This window comes from Abramis brama (genome assembly GCF_963993115.1).
Source record: "Abramis brama genome assembly, chromosome: 13".
NCBI lineage: Eukaryota > Metazoa > Chordata > Actinopteri > Cypriniformes > Leuciscidae > Abramis > Abramis brama.
Window position 1 is genome coordinate 9,116,946 of NC_139975.1, and position 21,764 is coordinate 9,138,709.

At 36.6% G+C, this 21,764-nt stretch overlaps 1 protein-coding gene across 1 annotated transcript in view; it reads left to right on the forward strand.

The window, feature by feature from the left end:
- Positions 1–1,217: 1,217 nt before the first annotated feature.
- unc5a (unc-5 netrin receptor A) overlaps positions 1,218–21,764 on the forward strand; it is a 183,232-nt gene continuing 162,685 nt past the window's right edge. Inside the window, exon 1 of the mRNA XM_084132204.1 lies at positions 1,218–1,349. Coding sequence (XP_083988330.1) covers positions 1,259–1,349 — 91 coding nt within the window. The 5' untranslated portion in view covers positions 1,218–1,258. The remainder of the gene's footprint in view (positions 1,350–21,764) is intronic.

Below are 21,764 nucleotides of genomic sequence, written 5' to 3' on the forward strand. Positions count from 1 at the left end.
ATCACAAGGGCTGTATGTCAACTATAAGGTTTGATGTCAAACAACTAAAATTATACAATGTTTAAAATATGATAGGGCTACATCTATAGCCAACAAATTATTATTTTGTGGGTTAAAACAATGATTTAACATTTGTGCAGATCCTTCTTAAATATTTACTGTTTTGTGTATTTTTGTGTATTTTTGAACTGTTGAGCTGACAAGCCTAGAATAGTCTCAGGCTACATTAGTAAAAGCACACACAGCAGTGTGACAACATGCGCTGTTAAAAGGTTAGTTCACCCAAAAATTTAAATTCTGTCTTCATTTACTTGCCCTCAAGTTGTTCCAAACCTGTATGCATTTCTTTCTTCTGCTGAACACAAACAAAGATATTTAGAAGAATATGGGCAACCAAACAGTTGATGTATTTTTGTATACTATGGAAGTCAATGGGGTCCATCAACTGTCTGGTTACCAAAATTCTTCAGAATATATTATTTTGTGTTCAGCAGAAGAAAGAAATGCATACAGGTTTGGAACAACTTGGGGGTGAGTAAATTACGACAGAATTTTCTTTTTTGAGTGAACTATCCATTTAACACAAAATGGCAACGTGTTTAATGAACTTTCTTTTTTTCTTTTTTTTTGGCTTTACCAAGATTTTTTGCAGCCACGACTAAATGCTATAAAACTTTCGTAAAAGTGTGACAAATTGCCCCGCTCTCGTCTGTTTAAACACTAAGCGGTTTAAATCACTTGTTCACTTACATGACGCGTCGTATCCATGGCTCTCCACACTCCGTTCCAGTGAAGGGACCGGACTCCGCTCCGGGTTTTGCTCCCTCACTGCTCTATACATCGCGTCTCCTCACTCCTGCATTGCTGTAGCAGCAGATGTTCGCGCGCTGAAGCCAATATACACACCGTTCTCTTTACCGGAGCAAGTATTCTGCAACGGAGAGTGAGAAGACGAATAAGAGTGAGGACGTTTGCACTCTCTCTCTCTTCACACGTCTGGAGTGTGTATGTGGGTGAGTGGAGCTGAAGAAATTAGAGTGGCGTCTTTATTTACCACACCTGTGATGCGCTGCTGTCTCTGAGCAACGAAGACGCACTGATGGCCAAGGTACAGGAAGAGGATACGTGTTGAAAAAGGACTTATAAATGCGCTGATCGGTGTAATATTTTAAAAACTAAACCCAGCCATAAAGCAGATACTCCTCGCAGCTCATTCAGTTGATATTACTGACTTAAACTGAACAAGAAGGTGATAAAGATGCCGTTACACCTGGGTCCCTTTGTCCTCTGGAGATCCGGGCTTGTACTCACATGGATCTGCTTGTTTTCGTCCGGATTTACCTTCATTGGTGAGTTTAATTAATGTTTAAACGTATCTTTCAGTTGCGACTGATAAAGCCATGTGTAAGCAGGGCGTAATTGCTTTACACCCAGCAGCCGGCTCCTTTTGTGATGTGGTTTCACGAATAACAATATAATATTTCACGGTGTTCACTTGTAATATGTCATTTGATCCAAGTTGCGATATTATTGCTACTTTTAATAACCAGACCGCGAAGAAACAGACGTGAAGAACCTATTTAAGAACTTGAACGTGCAGTAAGTTTGATTGACATGTTTCTGCGAGCACGAGATTCACGGCGCGAGCAAGACACTGTTCCAACAAATATGAAGGCTACAGAAAACCAAGGGTTTGTTTAATTCAAAATGACCAGAAATGTAAGCCATAGGCTTTAAACTAATAGCCTACATAAGGTTGAGTATTGCACCCTGTATTGCATGTTACATTTCCGTGAGCGTCAGCTTGAATGAAGTGGACACGCGCACATTTCCACGCGGCGACATTCATCCGTTCTTGCTGCATTGGCAGTGTTTTTGACAGCTTTGCGAAGTACAGTGAGCTCTGGCGATCATTGAACGGTGCAGGGCATATTTGTTGTGTGCAGATATATAAAATGAGGTAAATCATGTAGTCGTGGTCAGCTCAGTGGAAAAGAACGTGCACAAATAATCGTGCTCTCCTCCCATCACACATCTTGCACTTATCTTGGCTACCCATTGTAGCCATACAAATGAAGAAGTACAGCTTTACTTGACGTTTAAAGCTTTAATAATTATGAAACGTTCTAAATGTATATGTTCACAATGAACACTTGTTTTTATAGGCTATATTTATTTGCCAAGCCAGCAAAATGCCACATTGTCGGGTTCTCAAATAATCACTGTTTGTTACTTCTCCCACAACAAAAATTAAGTCTTGAGCATTTCTTAAATACCCAGCTTATGTGTTTCTACATAAGAATCAGTGTGGATATGCATATAAAGATTTATTTGTTGCATCTTTTTAATGGGGGAAATTTAATGCAAACCTTTGTTTACTGTGTTGTCATTGTTTTTGTGCACATTCATACTGAAAAAGGAATGAAACAAAGAATGTTGCGTATTATAATAACATCAAATAGCACATTAACCTGTTGTCAATGCCTGGACATAATTACAGTTACAGAATCACACTCGTCTAGTGCAGTGTTTCCCAACCAGGGATGCGTGCAGCCCTGGGGAACTTGGATTTTTTCCTTTACTGAACCTATAAAACAGAAATTCAAGGATGTAAACCTATAGGTTCAAAAATAATGCATAATTGATCTACACACGATTTTAATAACCATTTTAATAATATTAGTAATGATGATAAATTATGTCCAGTGTAATATCAGTTGAAATTAACTCATTTTGGGCTGCATTTGGTATGGATGAAGGGGTGTGGATGACCATAAAACAAAAAAAATTGGGAAACACTGACCTAGTCTACCCACAACACGTTTGCATTGACCAGTTTGGGCTTGCCGAGATTTGTATTACATTGTGTCAAGAGAGTAAGAGAAGGAAGGTAGGTCTTGGCTGTGGGAAACATGACTGTGGGAAAGTTGGGTTGCGCTTCTGGAGGTCTTAGAGTAATCATCACCATAGAGCCCAGCTGGGGACCGCTGATGAGTATCCTGAGAGCACCGTAAAAAAAATTCTCACTTGTTAAAATTGTTTTCCCTCCTCTTCGCTGTGGACAGAGGGCTAACTTGTTAAATGTTGTGTTTTTAGCCTTGCTTTAGGAAACACTATGTTAGGGAACTGAATTAAGAAGGTATTTTCTTGTGAATTCATTAGAGAAGGATTTCACACAAATTAAGACGAGGTAAAGTGACAGAAAGAAATACAGTTCCATTTATTCAAACGTCCCTTCAAATTAAGCATTTTTTTTTACATCATGGCGTCATGAAAAATGCCCTGCACCATCTTTGCATGCTCTGTTTAATTTGTCAAGGACACTTATCCAGCTTCGCTTCCGAGTGAGAAAAGATCAGACAAGAACTTTCTCATTCTCCAGACTTGTAAAGATGAGGAAATGTAAATTGGATGGAGGGGAAATTATGGAAGCACGTGTGCTCGCAGACATTGTTAGTCCGAAGATCACACAAGGTGCTCTCGCCAGGGAGAAACATGCTGACGGTGAATTTTCCTATATATATATATAAAAAGCCAACTTGTCTTTCCCCTGAAACATAATCCGGTCAAAAATAAAGGTCGCCCTGTCAGTCTTCATCAGAGAGAACACAAGAGACAGAATATAGCTCTTCCATGAACAATGTGCTGCCTTCAGGGAGATCAGCTACCGTTGACCCGACAGGAGGGTTTTCATCAGTCTGTAGACAAAAGGAATCAGCACATTATGTTTGTGGTGTGTGTGTGTGTGTGTGTGTGTGTGTGTGTGTGTGTGTGTGTGTGTGTTTATACTTTAGCCTGTGTTAGTGGCTCTATTGGTCTTGCTTCAGGATTTTATGTTGACCCAATACAGTACCAAAATTATTTATTGTAGCAAAATATTCTTATTCTAATACTGTTTTTTTTTTTTTTTACACAGAAATACATACTGTCATACATGCTGTTAATATGCAAAATTATTAAAGGAATAGTTCACTTAAAAATGAATTGGGTCGATCAACTGTTTGGTTACCGATATTCTTCAAAATGTCATCTTTTGTGTTCAGCAGAAGATAGAAATTCATACAGGTTTGAAACAACTCGAGTAAATTATGACAGAATTTTAATTTTTAAGTGAACTATTCCTTTAATATGAAAAAATAAATAATAATCAACAACAAAAGACATGGAATTGGAAAAGGTTTCTTTATTTTAAATGTTGATAAGCCCACATTGATTTTGCTATCTAAGCACTGTTACATAGTTTATTGCATTTTCTTATATGCATTTAGCTTTGATGGCAAATAAACCCAATGATTTTATTAGAACAGACCTGCAATCCTAAAGTTGTTTATTTGTGGTTAAATTGTACTTAACAACAATTGTGTATAGTATATACAGGAATGTAGTCATGTTACATACAGAGCATACTTCAGCTTCATCAAATTCAGTGCACAATCTGAAAGTACAGTAATCCAGTCATGCAATCAACTCGCAGTAAAGTATGGTTTCTTGTTTGTTCCCAGCTCTTTGGAAAAATAGATATGTAATGGGTTTGCTGTTTTTTCTTTCTGTGTGAGAAAGAGGCAGGGGATTTTTGTGGTTGAATTTTGTGGTGGGCTTGTCTCAGAGATTTTTGGCACTGGTGTGAGTGTGCTTGGTTGTTCACTGGAAGGGTTGGGTTCTGGGGTGCAGTAAACTGAGGCTTTCTTATGTGGGTAAGAAGCTTTTCAAAGGCCCCTCAGACCCCAGTGATGTGATTTTTACTCTAATTTGTTGGATTATTGCAATTAGGATGATGCTAGCATTTTGGTGGTCTTGTCTTTTGTTAGGTTTAAATCAATTCAACTTTAATATTTAAAGTTGAATGTTATTTAAGCCTTGAACTACTAAACCATACCAGATTGTCACTATACGGTATTTGGACTATTTTCATGGTCATGTGCATTTCTAAAAAGGAAAGAGAAATGTGGAAAACGATTTTTGCCCTTTTGCTTGTGATATAAAGTCAAATGATGGATGTAAAGAGAGGTCTCTGTACGTTATACTAACCAATGACTTTTCATGATGTACAAGAACCCAAAAAATCAAGCAATAGAAAATTTCAGAAAAATGAAAGATTAGAACAGATTAATGTCTGAGAGCAGTGTTATTTTGGAGTCGCAACAAGCGCTCCAAAGCAGAATGTAATTAAATCCATTTTTGTTGTTTCATTTCACTCATTGCCGGCCACGTTGCAATTTTTACAACCGCCTTATCCTGTTTTCTTTTTTTCTTTTTTTTAAATAGAGGGTGTATTTCTACCACTCACACAGTTTCTACACATGTACTGTATATAATATACGTTGAGCCGTATTTGATTTTGATGAATGGAGAGGCAATGTGAAATGGTGTAACAGAGATGAGGAAAAGGCAAACAGTGTAAGTCAACAGCAGCTGGCTTTCCATAATCCAAGAGCATGTTCCATTTGATGACAAATGTGGTCTTTTCTTATCTTGCGGTGCTATATATGTCTTCTCCATAAGTGTCAAATGCAAATAGGGAAAGAAAGGCGAGGCAGAGAAAATGAGAAAGTGTGACATGAACCTTTGGGGTGGGGGAAGTCTCCCATCAGACTGCATCAGATCTCGGAAATGTGCCCTTTCGCTTCACTCATACACTTGTAGACTTCTGTTAAAGGGGTGACGTGGTGTTTTTTGGGGGGAGGGGCTCAAATGTAAAAAAGGGGCATATATATATACGTATATGCAATTAGAATAAAAAAAAAAAAAAAAACTGTTTCTAACATTGATAATAAATCAGCATATTAGAATGATTTCTGAAAAATCATGTGACACTGAAGATTTATTATCGAGTTATGGCTGTTGAAAATCCAGCTTTGCATCACAGAAATAAATTATATTTTTTAAAGTATATTAAAATAGAAAACCATAATTTTAAATTGTAATAACATTTTTCTGTATTTTTGATCAAATAAATGCAGGCTTGATGCACATAAGATACTACTATTATAGTAGGCTACTGTACTATTATACTATTGCTGCATAATTATCAAAAATGTTAAAGTCCTTTCACGTCACCATTTCGCATGTTGTTGTCCGCCTACACTTCACATAATAGGCCTGTAGGCCTGGCTTCATTTAACCAACTATGATAGTTTGATCAAATGGTAAACGGTGTATCAATATGCATAGACTAAATAAAAAGTGACTTTAATACTACTTACCATTAATGCGACTTTTGGTGCTGGTTTTGTGCGTTGCTTTGTAGTCAATTAGCATCCATCCAGATTCAGATCGCTTCATAAATGTAAATTCGTCTGTCCAGCTAATTTTCAAACGATTTATGAATGACTGGAAAATTACCGCTCCACTTCACATTGTCCAATGAAATTTGAACTTGTTGTGCCAGATAGCGATTGGTCGGTGTATTATACATGACAAACAGGCTTCAATGAATTCTGTAATATTTTAAAATATGTGATATGTGGATTTTTAATTGAATTGACACACTATCTTTTATTATTGAAAAGCAAAGTTAAAAAATTGTTTATTCCTTCCTGCCGTCAAGCCATATACTCACCAAAATAACTATATATTTGGTTTGAGAGCATCGGTTCCCGAGCAGACTGTGGAATACATACGTTTACATTAGTGCATTTTCATTTTAAAACGCATAACTTTTGCTATGGTTACGCCTGCCGTGTATTTTTGGAATGTCTTAAAAGTTGTGAAATGGATTTTTCACACTGTCTGTTGTCTTTCATCACAAGGCAGGATAGCAAAGATTTCAAAACAAATGCAGCCACCATGGACCCTTTTCACAGACTGGGAAAAACTGTGTTTCCACAGTTTCAAGTTTGTTTTTGTTTTTGTTTTTAAATATGAACATTTATTCCAATATACTTTGTGTTGTATTACCTTTGCATTAAATTACAGAAAACTAGTTAACACTGCAGCACAAGTGTTTCAAGGGTGCTTTCATACTAGGTTCGATTGCTCCGCCTCCTCCTGGATTGTGTTCACATTATATTATTTGAATCCAAACCACGGTGCATTTGCATAATCAAAGCAGCAGTATCTTGTTGCTTGGTAACAACGACGCAGGAGAAGGCGACAAAATGCATAGCGTTGCTCACCTCATTTTTATAATTTGATTTTTGAACCTTTTGGTTTCATTTTCAAAGTGTCAGCACATAACGCCACTTGTGTCTATCTGCCACTAAAGTACTGCAAATGCTCTAAAGAATGCAGGAGTCCATTTCTGCTAATGGCCACATTCTCTCTGCTTGCAGTGTCAGTCACGCTTGTCAGGAAAGCGAGTGAGAACGCAATCAAACACAGTTTTATCAAATTGTACATCATCAATAACGGTTCTCTTTCGCGATTTAGAAGGATTGCATATTAGCAATGGACCATACTGGAGTTCATACCTCAGATATGTTCATACCTCAGATATGTCTTTTTTATTCAGACTCAGGTATGGTTTGCCGGTGCGCACCTGAACTCTGAAAACAGCATTCACATCATTCAAAAGAACCGAACTCTGACGCCAATGAAACCTGGATGCTAGTGTGAAAGCACCCTAATACAACAGCTGATCTTTCTCTGTTCTGATCAATGTAATCAGTGTCTCTATTTTTAGAAATAGGATGGAAACTCTATTGGGAATGTTTTCTTTTGCTGTTGGGGCAAATGGGAATGCAAAAATTATTTGTTGTAGTTTCCGTTAACAATTATAGAAGTTTTCTCAACTATGATGACTTCCACTTCTGAGAAACCCAGAAATGTTAAAAGAGCATTTTTGAAATGAACGTGAATGCTAACGGATGCTTTCTCCAGACCCCTTTGGTCCTATCCTGGGCTCCAACACCTGCTCCTTCCTGCAAGCGTTGCGACGCCCTTCAGAAAGGATGCGGTCAGCAGGAGGAACCAAAGATCAGCGCTGTCACCAGAGAGACTAATCGTGTTCTTCCCTGAGGTGCTGTCAGTGGCCAGAGAAAGCTGGAGTACTGTTGACCTTGAGAGCAGATGCCTTTAATGTGCAGACACTGCTTCTCAGCACATTGTGAGCACTAGAGTCTATGAAAGCCTTGGGTGAATGCCCCTCCCCGAAGAGATAAGAGTGCATTTCCCAAGGTGCTTTTGGCTTGACTCGCAGACTGCAAGATCTAAGTAAGATCTGTCCGCTTTAATGATGAACCATTTGCTTGAATACTCAATAGACTCGAGCACTTTGCCTCATACCGCAATAGTAATGCAACAAAAGCGTATTTTTTTTCTCCAACTATTATTACTCCATAGGGTTTATTCAGTGGCAACGGCGAACATAAACATGAAAAATTTCCTGTGTCGCTCTGCTTGCTCTCAGCCCATCTGTGGTTCATCAACCAGCATATTTAAGGTTGTTTGGGGATGCTCTTCATTCTCCTGTGATCAATAACTCTCTAACTGTTTAATTGGCCATCAATCAACGACAGAGTAGAGTTAAACACGGAGGTGCTCAATCCCCGCCTTTTATACAAGTCCTCTGGGGCCTTTTGTAGCCTTTGTCTAAGTTGCTTCCAGAGCTTTGTTATTTGTATGCGCCGTGCAGCAGCACACGAGACTTCCAGAGGGCTTCCACGAGGGAGCGTTGTCTTGACTACTACCGTGATGTAGATAGAACGCTCTGTCAGCCCATAATACAAGTAAGGGCGGAGCTTTCTTTTGAACTGCATAACTGGTCCAGCATCAAAAGAAATGACGGCATCATATTGATATTTTGCCCACTTCAAGACTCTCGAGTTCAGCCTGTCTCTTACACAAACGGCTAATCTGGATGAGTTTTGTGCAGCTTAATGTACTCTTGACCATTGAGTTCTCTGAGTTCAAAGTGCAAAATTGTCTTTGCTGTTCTTGGCTAATTATAATCATGAAGGCAAACATGCTTTTCTGGGATTCAATGTATTAGACCTCTGGGTATTAAGGCAAAGCTTTTTTGGCACTAAGAGATATTGATATTGGAGGTGATTGAGGTTTCTTTGTGAACTTTGGGAAGGAGAGGAGGTTGATCATACAAGAATGTTTAAACTCTTAACTCTATAACTTTTTTTGCTCAGGGTAATGGATAAAGCTGCACGATTAATCGTTAAAAGATCGCAATGTCGATTCAAACACCCACGCAATCTTATTCCTAAATGACAACGATCCGCCTGTGTTCATTACACCTTTGACAAGTACGATCACAACAAACATTCAAATCTGCGCTGACCCAGAGAGAGCAGTTGTCATGTATGAAACAGCTTCACCAGTCTTTTCAACCACACAGTATTATTATTTGTTACAAATATTCATATCACAGAAGAACTTGGATAAAAGTTTATAGTTTGAATATAAAAACTAATGTCTATGGAAGTGATCAAAATGGAGTAAATCAACTTTTGAAAGTAACAGGGTGCTTTATTATTACGCCACCAGGTGGTGACAAGGGACTGAATGATTCAATGACAAATACATTTTTTTAACATTCAAGAGATTCGTTCAGAAACGCTGATTCATTCAGTAATGAAACAAGTGAACTATTTAGCTGCATCCTTTGAAGGACGCAAACTTCAAAGGCCACGAAGCTCGAACGAGTAGTGTTAAATGGGACAGTCTAGCATATGAAGGTTTGTTCTTGTCACCTAGCAACTGTGACAGCTGCCATTGAGTGATGGTATCATTTGATATGGATTTTTTTTTTAAATTATATTAAACTCTGAAAACAAAACAGGGTTCACAATCTGAATATGTTCACCATGAATATGTTCTCTATTTCTGTGTTTAATAAAGAGTATAAACTATATCTTTAACCGCTTTAAAGGTGTTGTTTTTTTCGTTGTTTTTTTACATTTGTATCGGTTGATATTTGAGTAAGTTGAAACCCAATACTTCTGTCTTCTCAAAAAATCCTGTCATCACTGGCGCGGTTTCACGGGATACGAAGGATACATTTGGAAGGTCGTATTGAAGGAGCCTTCGAATTGGAACAGCCTTCGTTGTGCTGCTGTGATGCAGTCGGCCTTCGAAGGATGCAGCCTCTGAATTGGGAGGCAGCTTTTATGAGAGTCATTGAACCATTCTTTCAAACCGTTTTTTTTTTTTTTTTTTTAAATGATTCATTCAGATTCATTACTCATTTTAAATAGACTGCAGCAATTAACATTTGTCAGAGTAAATTGCATGTTATTTTCTTTAGTTGTCTGTTCAGAATCGTGGGAGAATCTTGGAAAAAAAATATTAAAAAAAATGAATGAATGAATTTCAATCTATCCAGAATCGTGCAGCTCTAGTTATGGATTTGAAAAACAAAATAGTATAACATAAGTATTAACCTTCAGTTAGCAATATGTTCCGGCATTAATATTACCTAAAATAGTGAGTTTTTCTTTAAAGAAATCCCAAATGTATGCTAAATTATTACGTCAATTAATATTTAGTTTTCAGACTTTTGAGACTTTTTAAACAAATATTTTTTTCTCCATATCATTTTTTTGTGGTTATATTTGTGACATACATCTATAATAAAGTGATACATAATGACAGTACTTGTGATATATAACTGTTGTTATGGTTATCATCATAAAGAGGGTGGGGTCTGTTATCAACTACTCGAGCAACCACATAGCAACAGTCTTTAGAAACACTCAGAATGCTTTAGGAACTGCATAGCAGAAAGCCATGCCATTTTTTTGACATTTTCTTAAGAAAAAAAAGTAGTAAATTTTCTTTGTTGTGTACGAAAGATTTCCATGTGGCATTATGTAACATAATATAAACAGTATGTTGGCCTATGTGTTTTAGCATTAGCATGATGTGATTACTCGAGCCTGGCTCAAGTCAATACAAAGTACTTCAGGCAGGCTGGAGGTGGTATGAACTCTCTAATGGCAAGGATATTTGAGGGCGGGTTGGCTGAGAGGCGGCCAAAACGTGTCCTCTTGAAGTGATGATGTTGACAGGGAAGACGACCTATTGACCTTTCCTCATTACGTTCATATTCCATGCAGTTGCGCCTCAGGCTGGCAATTTTAACTGAGTCAACACTGGCCGTAGCTCAGCCTTCACTCATCAAGGGAACTCAAAACATCTGCTCACCCTTTTCAGAGACAAGAAGGATATTTAAAATCTGAATATTTGATTTTTACACTTTGCTGACTTCTGTAACCCCACTCTATATTTTAGTATTGACATTTTATGGTTTTAAAATAACATTCTTAAGAAATAGCCTTTCTGGAGGCTGTACCCTTACTATATGGTAACCACAGTACTGTATCTACCACTATACTACATTTATTGTTATTGTTTGCAGTAAAATGATGGAAATATGGTATTAGCCACCACTGTCATGAATAAACAGATACATAAACCGAATCTAAAAGCTTCTTGCGAAGTGTCTATTGTGCCAGCTCCAGATACCGTGTAAAAATGCAATGTCGCATAAAAATAAACTTTGTCGATTTCATGACAATCAGTGCCGCGTTGTTTCCTGTCAGCTTACTGAGCTGTTTGCCAGAATCAACAAGCAATAGCCAAAACTAAGTGTCTCATAGCTCTGTTTGTTTTGACAAATGTCTAGCAGTGGGGGAAACAATTTTCATACTGTTAAAAAAAAAAAAAAAAAAAAAAAAAAAACTTATTTATTCAGTGTTTATTACGGACACAATGTTCATATTAAAAAATGTAAATATATCAGTACATCATAAGGAAGAATTCAGTCACAAATGTAACATTTCAGTATGTTATTTGAAGTGTTCACTGAATATTAACTTATTTTGTTTTAATAGTTTTATATTTCTGTATTTATAGGCCTGGTTTTACAGACAGGGCTTAAATTAAGCCAGGATTAGGCCTTAGTTAAATGAGGACATTTAAGTAACTTTTATAAACATGCCTCCTAAAAAAACATTACTGGTGTTCATCTTGAGGCAAAACAATGGCACTGACATATGGAGCCTTCACGTGCTATGGAAAAGATGATATTTTCCACTTGTGAACTGGTATTTACCAGTGTGTTGTGTTCAAGTGCTTTTGTTGTCATAATGTAGGGAAAAGATGGACTCACAGATCCAGACCTGTTATTTGGCTAAAACAATTTTAGATTGCTTAAGTCATCTGCTACAGCAAGAAGATGATTTATCAAAACTCAAATGGTAAATAATATGCTGTGTATTTTCTAGATCATGAATAGTAGAGATTTTTTTTTTTAAGGACAAGGGAGTTAATAGAGCTAATATTTCTGTTTTAGCTGCAAACGCTAGGTCTACCCTTATGTGAAGCATAGCTACTAGCCTAATCTTTCCTACCAGCTCAAGTTATGGGCTGGATCATCTCCTGGTCCCAGTAAATCATGGTGTCGCTGGCGTACACTACAGACAAAATGCATTCACGTGAGTAAATTGCCTGACCGCTCATTACTAGGAGGCTCCTATTGACTGCTAGCTAGCATCTGCTCTGGGAAGGTAACACCAAACCATAACGGTATTTTTAAAACTGACACTGAGTGTTAACGCATTATATTACAATTGTTAATGACACAACATTGCATAGGCTACAAAAACTATCCGCTAACAGTAGCAAAAAACGTTTAGTTGTGTACAATGCTTACCATTCACGACTCTTGCCTTGCTCTCCGCCATTTTGAAAAGGTCAAAGGTTATCTCATCTCGGCAACTCGTGCATCAAAATATTCTACGAGCTGCCCAGTGGAAAATACCACATGAGGGGGTGTTCATGTGCATTTTCCACATCGGCTTTTTGTATTTACCATAATTACCATAGCACGTGAAGGCTCCAATAGTTTAAGATATGTCAGTACAAGTTGCTTTCAGTTAAGACAGCTTTAACATGCACTTTAGTCTGGGACTACACTGTAAAAAAATTGCTGTAGTTTTGCAGCTGTTTGCCAGTAACTTACTGTAGATTTAAATCGATGTTATTTACTGGCAACAGTTTGCTCAAAGTTAAATGAACATTAAACATTAACAAGTCTTTGTCTTTACAGAATAAAACTATAAAATAACAACCTAATGCAAAGCATTCTGGGAACCAGAAATCTTCATCAACCTTTTTCTGTTTTTTTCCTTCAGATTTTGGTTCCCAGAATGCTTTGCATGAGGCTGTTATTTTAGTTTTATTCTGTAAAGATAAAGACTTGTTAATGTTTAATGTTCATTTAACTTTGAGCAAACTGTTGCCAGTAAATAACATCAATTTAAATCTACAGTAAGTTTACTGGCAAGTAGCTGCCAATAATACTGTAATTTCTACAGATTTTTTTTAACAGTGTAGCCTTAAACCTTGTCTGTGAAACCAGGTATTAATTTCATTGTTTCATATTTTATTGAGATGCTGTTTACCAAGCTTAAGGCTTTCACAGAAATAAATGTGACTTCTTGGGATACATATTTTAGTGATATCTGGGACTTTTCATCCATGGTACAGTAGTCCAAAAAAATATTTATAAAAGCTTTAATTTATTATGTTTTATCAGTAGAAAAATAACAGTAGTAACTGGTATTTTGGCAGAAGCTACCATGGTAATTATTTTCTGAGGGTAGATGTCAGCATCACACCTTAGTATTTGTAATGACAGTATATTCATTTGGAAAACTAGCATGCTTACTACTTCCTTTGGCAACCATTTTTATTAGCAACCTCTAGCTTGAGAAAAGTGTGTGGGTAAAACATTTCATTTTCTTCCCTTTACTTTAACAGAGAATAATATGATGCCAGCCCTCGCGTTAGGCTCGGTTTGTGTGTGAAATGTGGTCGCAGCGGACGAGATTTCAAATTTCAGAAAGACAAAGAAGTAGCATTTCTTGGCAAGGACATTAGGAGCAGTGAAGCCGTTGAAATAGATTTAAGACTCCATGCTTGTATAATTAATCATGACAGAATTGCTCATTCTGGGACTTTGCACTGCCTATGGAATTGAATGAATACTGTAAATGTGTCATTTACTTTTTCATTTAAGCCTATACTTTTTTTAATCCCTGAAAGCACGGGATTTCAGTATGTTTCAAAGACCTTTAAAGGTAGTCCTCTCGTCGCTTTCTTTTGTTTATAATAACCCAGGGGGCTCATTAGTCTTACAGTCGTTCTTTAGAGACCTGACTGTTCGTGCCTCTGTGAAATGGCATATGGAGACAATGTAAATGTGTGTGTGTGTGTGTCTGTTTGTGGTGGTCTAAAAGGACTTTGATTGTATTATTTCGGCTATAAACATGTTTTCTGGTTCATTTACAAAAAAGGATGAACTCAGGTTTGCGTTTTGTACTAATGCATTTTGAATGAGCTGTAGTGAAGGATGTGTCTTTTAGCACTGAGAGGAAAACGGTGAGAGTCTTACAAATTCAACTCTTGAGACTGGTTAAATGTAATTTGAGTCCTACAACCTTTCTTGACCTCTCCTAAACAAAGCCAAACATATCAAATACGTTTTCAGTGTAAATCTCATACATTTTCAGAAACGGCCTGCTGAGGTACTGCATGTTCAGCAAGAGTCTCTTGGGGCAAAAGGATCTGAGAGCTGGATCATATAAATTAACAAGGCCTTCTGTTAATTTCTGCTCTCACTGCAGAAGTGAACCTCTTTCAAGCTTTATGTGAGGTGTCTGAAACCCTTGAATATGATGTCACCGCAATAAAAGGCCATACAGTGCCAAACTCTTTATTATGTCACATCCTGTCCTTAGAGGACAGCATGCCATCTTGCTCTTCAAGTGATTGTCATACATCTTTAGCACATTTTAAATTATAATATTTAATTGCAGTGCAGAAATGCAGTGTTAATAATGATTAATGCATACTGGAGAAAGTGAGGAAGTTTGCGAATGTAAATTGATTTTTGCTGGTTTTAATAACTTCAAAGGAATATTCCTGGTTATTTACAACTTAATGTTTATTTTAATCGTTGATTCGTGCCGCTGTCAGCTTGCCTGCAAGGCTTCCAGTAAGTGCATTATACATTTAAATGATTGCTTTGGTAATTGACAGCGTGCCACAAATGCTGTCCTTAGACATTAGGTTGAACTTAACCCTGAATGTTCCTTTCAGCTTCAGTCATGGTCTATAAACAAGATGTTGCCAGATGGTTTACAAAAGACAATTCTTTGAATTTATTCATATTTTTTTTTAGGTCTGTGAAACTATTTACAACAAACCTAAGCAGGGTCAATCTTTATTAAAATTGTCATTCCAAACTTTTTTTTTTTTTTGTGGAACGTAAAAAGGGAATTTTGAAGTTTCATAGTGACCATGTCAAACACCAAAAATAACACTTTGAAATAAAACCATAAAAGCACTTTGAAAGTAGTTAATATGTTATACAGTACTCCTGTCTTCACTTTTGTGTCAAGAACAAAACATTTTCAACTCAAATTTTATTTTTGGCAAGCCACAATTTTTTTTATTTTATTTTTTTTTTAAATCCAACTTCAGACTTTTGTAACCTCACTCTAGATTTTAGTTCTGACATTATGTAGTTTTTAAACGATAAAAGTTTTGGCAGGAATTCTTTTTTTGGAGATTCTACCATGAGTTTGTCATGGTAACCACAGTTTTTGACACTATGCTTCAATCAAGAGTTATTGTTAGCCGTAAAATTATGGGAGTTTTGGGATTGTTTTTTGTTTTTGTTTTGTTTTTTTGTGCCAGGAACAGACTGAAATTTAAGTTTTTCTCTCAACATAGCCTGAATAGAGAATAACATTTCAGAGCTCTGGCAGAGATAACTGTTTTTAGTGAATAATTGATATTTACACATTTGTTGTATGGTTTCAGACGACTTGGAACATATACCTCAAAAGTCACATTGACTACTGTTTTGTACGGAGCCCCTAAAGGGACCTTTGCAAAAATAAAAATATACTGACTTTCACGTGCTCACAAGAAACGTATCTCGTGCTCACGCGTTACAATTTCAGGATTGCGTACAATTTGCATCACTGCCATCTTACTATGAAGAAAACAAGAGCATGGATGTGGATGCGCATGAATTAATCGAAATCTATTTTAAACTTCAATACAAAGAATGACGCTATAACGCAAACCGGAAATTGTAACACGTGAGCATGCGATAGTTTCTTGCCGCAAAAGTTTCTCGTGAGCACTCGAAAGCCTGTATATTTTTATTTTTATGAAGGTCCCTTTAGGGGCTCTGTAGTTTTGGGTCTCTTAAGGAGGATTTGTTTTTGTCCTGGTCAGAGTTTGACAGTAGTGATTACTATGAACCAGTAAGTAAAGTTTCTTTAAAATGTATCATTGTATTCCGTGGCAAAAATAGCATACAGGTTTAGAACAACATTAGGATAAATAATGTCAGGATGTTCATTTTTGGCTGAGCTATTTCTTTACATGTCTCTCTTTCTCTGAGATGTCTAAAAATATCTGTAGAGTCCACCATGACCTATGTAGGCAGCCTTTAGTTTGTGGTTTGCTGCTATTTTGAAAACAATTCAAGTTTCAGCCCCAGACATTCACAGTTTCTGGTGTAAGAAACATTTCTGTCTTGCATTCTGCGAAGCGTCTTCATTGAGAGCTCTATGAATCATCTCCTTTCTTCTTTCCCTGACTCACCGTGGTTGCTGAAGACTTCACCATGCTGGGAAAAGTAGAGGTGTCCTGGCACTGTCTCAGTCTCAACGCAGGCCACCTAATTACCCATCCGAAAGCATGCTGCTTCAACCCTCTGAATCATTACATTAAATCTTGCACTGTTAAATGCATACACATTCATTTCTCCCAGTAGTCAAACACTCTGGATAGGTGTTTTGATGCCAAATCAGGTTATGTATAGCTCAGGTGATAACAATCTCAGCCTCTCATTCATGAATTAACCCAGAGTACAAAGAGCTTTGAGATTCACTGGTGCTTCACAAATGTTCTCTATTGTAGCTGTTTGGCTGACTTAGACATATGGTGAAAAGCCTTTTATTCAGCCTTATTCAGAGATTATGTTAAGGGTTTTAATGTAGTTTAAGTGTAGCCTAACCGTTTCAAAAGCATACTTGGCTACTTTTTACTTTTACTTGTACTAGAAATCTTGGCACTCAATGAAAGTCCCACCTTCAGTTAAAATAGCTGGTCACCTTTTTATAGAGAAATAGATCAACTAGTTTTTTGTGTTATTTCAGCTAGATGTATGATACCATTATCACAAGATTTTTATTTTTCAAGACTTGCCTCTGTGTTTCTGATTGGCTAGAATATGAGTGCTGCATTCAGAAACTTTTTTTTTTTCTGTTTAGTGTAGTTTTATGTCTTTAAAGCTTTTATTTATAATGTACTATATTTAAAATATTTATTATTTATTTATTTATTTGCACTACCATTCAAAACTTTTTTTTAAAAGAAATTAATACTTTTATTCAGCAATGATGCTTTATACTGATCAAAAGTGACAAAACATTTGTTACATTATAAATGTCTTCACTATTTCAAATAAAGGCTGTTCTTTTGAACTTTCTATTCATCAAAATATACCGAAACAATGTATCACTCTTTACACAAAAATAGATTTGTGTAATAGAATTGATTACAAAACTGAGTAAAAATAAGATTTAAAGGTCCCGTATTATGCCCCTTTTCACAAGATGTAAAATAAGTCTCTGATGTCCCCAGAGTGTGTATGTGAAGTTTTAGCTCAAAATACCCAACAGATAATTTTTTACAGCATGTTTAAATTGTCATTTTTTGGGGCTCAGAAAAACGCGCTGTTTTAGTGTGTGCCCTTTAAATGCAAATAAGCTACTGCTGCACAGCACAGGGGGCGGAGCTTCATGAGCTCGCGCTCAGTCTCTCAGGACAATTTCATCTCACGGAATGATGATAATATCAGAAACTCTCAGTAAAGAAGTGTTCATTTCGAGTCGGACAATAATGCCTACAGAGTCAGAGTGCTGTATAGAGATGGAACAGGTATAGTTTAGTAGTTTAATTACGGTTATAACGTATTTGTCATCTGCTTGTATGTATCCATTATTAATAGCCTACAAGTCTGCTGTTTCGGATCAGGTCCGAATGATGATCAAACATATACTGATGAGTTTAATAAAGTTTATTGTACATCACACAAAAGATGAAGCATCAGTTTTACTTCAGAAAATCACCGTAAGAGCTGAGTAAACACAGTAAGTTATAAGAAGTGCGCAAGTACATAAACGAATTTCGGTAGAGTTGAGGGAGCATTTTCTTTAAAAACAAAATGATTCCACCTCGTCTTCAGCAGCTGCCTCAGATTTCGGGAGTAAATAGAGAGAGCTATGTGGATTAATAGCAGTGTCTGTCAACACTCGTGGGCGGGGCCTGTCCTTAGTGACGTCACTAAAACAGCATTCTGAAAACAGGTCGTTGGGAGACACTGCTGATGATTTATGGGGATTAATAAAAAAGGAGTGAGTGGATTTTTATCACTATTGGCTGGTTGTGTGCACACACTGCCAACACACATTTATGTCCAAACAGCATGCAAAAGTGAATTTTGCATAATAGGGGACCTTTAATCAACAAATCAGCATATCACAACTGAATTATCATTTTAAAGTATATAGGCTATACTTTTGCATTCATGGCTGTTCCTAGGTGAACTAGGCGGTTGGGAGGTCCCAATGAGTCCCAATGAGGGGGTGCCAATGAGCGCCAAGCATTTTTTTTTTTTTTGCAAGAATGCAACACGTTAAGTACATTTAAGCTGAATATTAGCATAAGAAAGATGGAGTTTTTGAAATGTTATCAGAAATACAGTGATTAGAAATCCAAATATTTAGTGCATAAAAATGAATGATGGGTGGTATGGGGGAAATAAAACATTGAACATTTGTGTTGGGTAGGCTAATCATTGCCACAACCACAGCTTCGAGAACAACAACAGCAAAAAAAAAAAAAATTCGTCCAGAAAACCAACTGTTAACATGTAGAAATAAAATCTAAAGGTCAGTAATACCTACATCTACTTTTTTATAAAATATTTTAAATCATATCATTCTAATCAAATGCATCGATCACCATATAAGCTGTAGGTAAATTATAATCCGTATGAAATTGATTTTAAAAGTTTAAAACATAATGTCAATAAAACCTTTGTTTCATAATGCAAGGTTTACCAAATTCAACGTTTTCTGTGGTATTATTTATTATTATAGCCTAAGTAGCTATTTATTTTTTGTTGCACCTAGAGGTTGATGTTGGCTACTATTTAAATGCACACTAAAATAATTTTACAGTGGAGCACATTTGATTGACATGGATTGAACACGGAGCAAGGTTTTTTCAAGGGTGTGTTCACTTGTAGTTCGGTTCGCTTGGTTTGTTTGGTCCGAACCAAAAAAAAACAAAAAACATTTAGGCTTGGTCTGCTTAGCATTCATATTGGCATTTTAGCACAGAGCCTAAAGATGCTGAACCTAAAGGCATAGGCATATGTTCACAACCTGATTAGTCTGCTTTTATTACATGTATTTCACTTGTTGTATGTGCGTAGCCTACATATGATGGTATTTTGACCAGCTGAGAACTTATGAAGTGCTTATTAAATGTGTAAAGGAGTCAAAACAGCAGCAGGAATCCCTCCTCACACACACAAACTGCTGTGAGGAGACGCGGTTCTGATGGCTGTACTGAACTATGACGAGAAAAAACAGGTATGCTTGAGCATTCTGTCCTTTTAGGGTCGCATCTTGTGACATCATGTCCTGTTTTTGGTTCATTTATATGTCTTTGGTCCGAGTTGCGTTCATATTTCATTCTAACCGCACCAGAGTTCGTTTGGAAGTGGACCGAGACACATCTTTTTCAGTGGTGCACACCAGGGTTTGGATCATTCAAATGAACCGCACTAACTAACAGTGCAATCGCACCAGGGTTCGTTTTTCATCGAACCAAACATTTCAAGTGTGAACACACCCTTACTAGTGATAGGGCGGAGAGAGAAATGGCCATCCAGTAAACTGGAAAAGAAATCAATTTAAGAACTATGTGTTCTGATTGGGACTATTAAGAACCATGTGTTCTACTGCGCACTCGAAATCTGGGAAATTTTCATTCATAAAAAATCTCTGCACTTTAGTGTTTCTATGATCATTTGGACGTGCAACTTCAATCATTTACCTACATAAAGAAAATAATTTCACTGCTTAATAAGAAACAAAAAGCCTATAACTTGTAAAAAGCATCAAATCAATGTTTAGAAGTTATTTATTTATTTTTTTTCTGGAGATTGGGGGGTGCTGGGTTTGGGTTAATATGGATCTCGCCCAGGGTGCCAAAATGGTCGTAAACGGCCCTGTTTGCATTAGTATCTGTAGTAACATTAGTTATGTTACATTAGTAACCTGTAACTTAAATGTTGTTCAAGTCATATTTTCTTAGTTTTGTTCATGGGTTTTGAGATTGGATTTTTACCCATAGGCTCTTATTACTACTTATTACATTTTATAGACTTAGAATGCCATCATTATTGGTTTTCACTTCATTAAAAAGAGCCACAATTCCTATTTATGTGGAGAATCTAAATTACGTTTTTGAGAGGTGTGGTTTGACTGATTCAGATTTGCTTCAGGAGTTTTGATGTTGTTTGGCTAAACACCACACTTGCCAGCGATGATAAATTACATTCTTGATTAATTCTGCTTCTTTTTTCTTCTTTTTGTCATTTACATGGGCCACTTTGTACCCTCAACACCTATCCTTGAATTTACTAGAAAGAAGTAAAGGATTTGTCTCAACCAAACATGAGAGATTTGTTCTGGGCTTAAAGGATATGGAATTAAAAATTGGACTCTGAAACGAACAGGAATGAAACACAAACCCTGTCAGTTTTATAAATGATTTACTATTTCCCATAGGCCTCTCTCTTACCTACAAGCTTCAGTCTAAGTCTAACAAGCACATCTTACCTTTCAGATTCTATTAAGTTAATCAATGCCATACATTAGCTATCCTTTCTCATTAGATGAGACAGTGTCTCATACGGTGGGAGAGGGATGTAGGATAGTTTGCTTTATCTTTCTTTTCTTGAACCACTCTGTGCTCTTTTAATGAAAGTAGCTGCTTACAAAACATATCAGTGATTTTTATCAAAGGTATACAGCATCACTGTATAATGTTGTTCAACCATTAAGATTTTGGCTACAAAATAACATTTTGCCATCACAGTAAGATTTCAGACTATATTAGAGCCAACGCTTTGAATGTGTTAGATGGCACCGATATAAACATCTGACTGTCTTCAGTCCTGTTATCTCCTGCCTGGTAATTTTATCTAGATATAAAAATACTGAGCTAATCATAACATTTCTAAGGATTGTGTTAAAAGTTCAGATTTGTACTGACTAATGTTGGAATTGATTTGAATGAGATCAGATTTTTTTGTCTTTTCTCAGTTGTACTTGCCATGGTTCAGGCTAGGGATGCTATTGGATGATAATACCATCACACTTTGATTGTGTAATTTGGTACTGTGTTATTACCATATTGATTTACCATGGTATTTTAAAGAATATCATTGTATGAGGTATACATTTATGTTTTTAGTATTTCTGTTCCTCATTGGAATCTGCAACGGAATCAGAACTCAAAATCAAATCAAAACTGCCTAATGTTACAAAATGAAATGTCGACCCAGGATGATGTATAGGACTGTGCAAGCTTTAGAGGTGTCGATGGAAGCGATCTATACCATCTATGTTTTTATTATCGTTCTGAATCCGATCCAGAAGAAGTCTGTGACAAAAACTTGATTTTTTTTTATTTATTTTTTATTTATGGAA